General features: G+C 42.2%; 1 protein-coding gene across 1 annotated transcript; it reads left to right on the top strand.

Moving 5' to 3' along the window:
• Nucleotides 1–853: 853 nt before the first annotated feature.
• On the top strand, nucleotides 854–3734 carry LOC126576662 (nose resistant to fluoxetine protein 6-like). Its single transcript, XM_050237967.1, has 11 exons — nucleotides 854–920; nucleotides 1029–1336; nucleotides 1454–1616; nucleotides 1686–1811; nucleotides 1880–2064; nucleotides 2139–2311; nucleotides 2399–2567; nucleotides 2642–2835; nucleotides 2913–3057; nucleotides 3132–3461; nucleotides 3546–3734. The coding sequence occupies exons 1-11, from the start codon at nucleotides 854–856 to the stop codon at nucleotides 3732–3734; spliced, it is 2049 nt and encodes a 682-aa protein (XP_050093924.1).
• Nucleotides 3735–4599: the final 865 nt, after the last annotated feature.

Here is a 4599-nt window from a genome sequence, read left to right as displayed (position 1 = left end):
TTATGTTTATGCTGAAATGCATCAAATTGCTTTCATTTATTTTTATGTGTCAGATGAAAATAAACAAAAGACAATTCGAATACCGACAGATATTACTTTGCGATTCTTTCCGATTTCTGAAGAGATTTTTTATTGTTGAAATGAAATCCCCAATGGTGCTGGGTTGTGCATACATTTTATATAAATCACTCTCAACTATGCATGGGGTTCTACAAAATACAGATCCTTTAAATGCGTCGTGTGATTTTTTCTCGCAAACCAGCTTTCCTAGTGAACAAAAGACGTACATCGGGCTGCACTTTAAGGTACATAAATAAACATAAAACTACTCTGGAAAAAAATCCAAATCTTGCGTTTCAATTAAAGAGCAAAGTCATATTCATTATCCCAATATGGTATGTCCAAATGGTAACGTCGTTCTAAATTATGCATACCATTCTTAATGTTGTCGTTATCAATTATGGCTATGAACTAGCCAATACTAGCCTTATGGGCATGTATTAATACTAGTTGTAATGGACATACATCGTCCTACGCAATCACAAAAACATGAATGGGTATTTGAGCCATTACATCGTTGACCTTGAATTTATGCAGCTTCCCGTTTTATAGCAATACATTGCGCAAGTACAAAAACCTTTCCGAAACTGGTAGCGCAAGTTGAAATTCAGCTCATTGAAAAGCCTAGAATATAAAAAACAACTTTTACTTTCACTGGTCTGTTTTACTCAGAAAATCCCCAAACAACAAATTCGGCAATACATTCCCATTCTACCCCAAAAGGTTTGAGTGATCACAACTTCGGGCTTCACACAGCTGACGGCCGTTCCTCGGAATAGACGTGTTGCCTATCATGTCGGCTACCATGAAACTCGTCATCGTATGCAGCGTGATGCTCTGCAGCATGGAAAAGGTGCACTGTAAACAGTATCAACCCGACAGTAAGTGAATGTGAAACTGAAGGCAATGTGCATACTTTTTACGAAAATAATCAACCGTACCCAACCGTCTGGTTTAACCAATTACAGTGTCCGAGTATCGGTTGATGCCGCGAGTGTTTGAGTTCGATGATTACGACGAGTGTTTGCGCGATGATCCCTCCGTTCCCGGTGTCTATTGTATGGTGAAGGCGGTGGTGCAACCAAATCAATCGTCCCGTTCGTGGAGGGTCATCGAAGAGTATTCTCGCAACTGGAAGCAGCACTACAACCATGCGCATCTGGATCGAGGAATCTGTTTGCAAAACTGTGTTCTCAAGCTGGCCAAACTCGCGAACGATGGTGATGATATCGATCTTTCGTCGCTCGTGGTTCCAAAGTTTCAAATCGATTTCCCGGTAAAGCTATTTTTGTGGAGTTTTCTGCTTGCAATGCTTTAGCATAAACATATGTGATGAGCCACTTTGTGATTGACAACGGAATGGATGTTCTAAAATGAGGTTTAAATCTTTCAGTACATAATCAAAAATGGCACCTTCCGGGATGTGGACGAGTTTCGGAAAAACTACTCAACCGTGTTGGCCCAGTGCATCAACTATGATCTCATGCAGCAGCATAGCCTTCGAGCTTATACGGAGATCGAGTACTGTGATAGCAACACGTTGTTTTATCCAATAGGTAAACACGGAGAGATAAAAAACCCATGTATAAACAAATGAGATTTTAATTTTTGTTTTAAATTCATAGATAAACTAGACATAGCATTTGTGGTCGTGTTTGCGAGCATACTGACAATCATAGGATGTTCGAGTCTCTACGATCACCATTGTGATCGCAAACTGAGCCACTACAAAACGGAACTTCCAAGCAAAAGTAAATAGAAACTGTTTCCCATGCTAGAATATCCTGCATTTCTTTTAGAATCATTTTCATACTTTTAGATTCGATGATATTTGTTTCTTTCTCGTTGGTTCGTAACTGGTACCACCTGGTTTCGAAAAGTGACGATGACTTTAGCCACAGTATGCGCCACATAAATGCGTTACGATTTCTCATTTTCGGAATAATCAATATGGGCCACAACATGCTTTATGCGCAACCAAGCGTTGCGATGGCACTAGAACGAGTGAGTATGCGATTGACCAAAGCCTTTTTCATACCAAAGAAAAAAGGGTAACACGAAACTCATACTTCCACCAGAAATACCATGAAGTAATGTCAATGATTATCGTGAGTGGCTCACCGATAGTCACCACGTTCTTCGTTATCGGAGCACTGATGCTGTTCCTGTCGGTGATACCGAAATTTGAAAAACGCGGCACTACACTCGGTATCTATGATATACTGCTCATAGTCTTAAATCGTTACATTCGGTAAGTAAGAAGTATTTGTTTTTAGATGGAAATTTAAATCATTTTAAAAAAACAAATTATGCCACGCTATAATCCATCGACCAACAGGTTGACACCTACCTATGCATTCCTAATGTTTTTCGAGGCCACGTGGCTTCCACGGTACTTGGGTGGCCCTCTCTGGCGCAAAGGATTCGAATCGTCTCGTACCTACTGCCGCAAGAATTGGTGGGCTAATCTGCTCTACATTAACAATTACTACGCGACCGACGAACCAGTAAGCTTTCCGCATTTATTTTTATTCGATTCGAATGTCCAAGTATCCACCAATTCATCAATTCCCTTTCATAGTGCATGCAACACTCCTGGTACTTGGCAGCGGACTTTCACTTGTTCATCTACGGATTGATTGTGTGTGCTATTGTTCTAAGATTCCCCAAACTACGGTACTACATAGTCTCGTTTCTCTTGCTGATATGTTCGAACGTTGCGGCCTCCATAATATACCTGAAGGAGTATGAAGTTGTGACGGTTTTACCTCCAGAGTAACTATCAATTCCACTCATAAATTGTGGCACTAGGGGCACAGAATAATCGATTAAAATTCTACACCGTTCTACAGACCTCTTCGATTCCTCTTCTGGTACTGGGATAGATACCATGAATCGTACTTGCCCACACAGATGTATCTTGTCAATTACACCACGGCCATTTTGGGCTCATTCTACATTTTGCATCTGAAGAAAAGAAACTTTACACCATCTACGGTAAGCTACATCAAAAGGGGACACCCTGCATAGCTCGTGGTCGAGATGGTTAACCGATTTCCCTCTATTGGCAGCTATTTTCGGTGTTCTGGGTGCTGGGAGTCTTCGCCATACCGGGTACCTTTATCGCCGGGTACTTTATCTTCAACAACGAGTTCGAGACGCCTTCGATTTGGATGTCGATCATGTTTCCCGTCGTTCGCATCGTTTTTACGGGCCTTTTGGTGCTCCTCATTATTGGGCTCACTTTTCGTGCGATCGAATTAATCATTCGTCTGGTGAACATGCACATCTTCAGCGTCCTGGGTCGACTCTCTTACTGTGCGTACTTGTGTCACTTCTTCATCATTCGTGCCTATTGGTTCAACACCGGGCGATACACACATTTTTACATCGTCGAAATGGTAAGTGAACAGCATTCGTCTGGATAGAAGGGGCAAAATAGTGCAAATATTTACTTTTCTTCTCTATCCGGTACCGGTGGTTAGACTGCTGCATGTTTAGGTACATTGTTTTTGTCCTATGTGTTTGCTGCATTCCTCTGTCTAGTAGTGGAATCACCATTCCGGGCACTACGCAAAACCCTGGCCACAGATTCCCCGGCGAAGCTTCAGACGTCTGCTAACGATACAGTGAAGGTTCCCATCGAAAAGGAACCTCACGGAACTGTACTGTAATTGTAGGGTGATGCTAATTAAATATAACCATCGATCAGTTTTAAATTCATTTCAATTTAATCACCCAAACTTAGAAGCTGTATTATGCACCAATGTATCACATTAATAATGATAGGTTTATCACTCATTTGTAACAGCGGAGGGTTTGTATACGAATGCAAACCCATAATTATCATAAAAGCACGAATCACTAATCTGAAGGAGTTAATAAAATGTACAATGTCACCGGAGAGCGGCAAGGTTGATGCTGTTTGATATGAAAATCCGAAGCCAAATTCGCGATGACGCATTGCAGTCGTTTCTTTTTATTTTACTCGATCGTGTTATGTACTTTTCTGGCGTAAATGCAAAGAAATAGTATCTGCTGCACAACTCATCCTCCACGAAACTGTCCATAAAAGGAAGTTCAAGGGCACCAGCAGCCAATTTCTCGCACACCGACGCACGGAACGATCCCCCCCCCCCCTTTCCCATCACAGATTAGGCTGCACCGAGTTCGTATTATTCGAAATGTTGTTCCCAAATTGCCCAATCGCGAAATTGCGTGCTCCTCAAACCGAACCCACTAAATTTCCCTTCCCGAAACACTCGTTGCAGCACGTGGTTCAAAGTGTGGAAAAGGGATGCTAAAATCAACAGCAACAGCAGCAGCAGCTCAAAGATAGCGCGCTCTTGTACTCCTTGGTAGAGTTTCGTGGCCACGAAAAGGGAGAACAAAGGTAAGATTTCCCTAACCGGGAGGCAGGTGCACAGCAGTACCAAATTTCCCTTTCGTGAACGGATGTGCGGCTCACGGCCTCACGGTGGTCCCTTTTTTGGTTCGCTTTCCCACATTTTGCACCATGGAAATGGGCTATACGGTGGG

Source organism: Anopheles aquasalis, chromosome 3 (assembly GCF_943734665.1).
Source record: "Anopheles aquasalis chromosome 3, idAnoAquaMG_Q_19, whole genome shotgun sequence".
Taxonomy (NCBI): Eukaryota; Metazoa; Arthropoda; class Insecta; order Diptera; family Culicidae; genus Anopheles; species Anopheles aquasalis.
The sequence above is the reverse complement of the archived record's forward strand: the minus strand, read 5'-3'. Positions and strand labels throughout refer to the sequence as shown.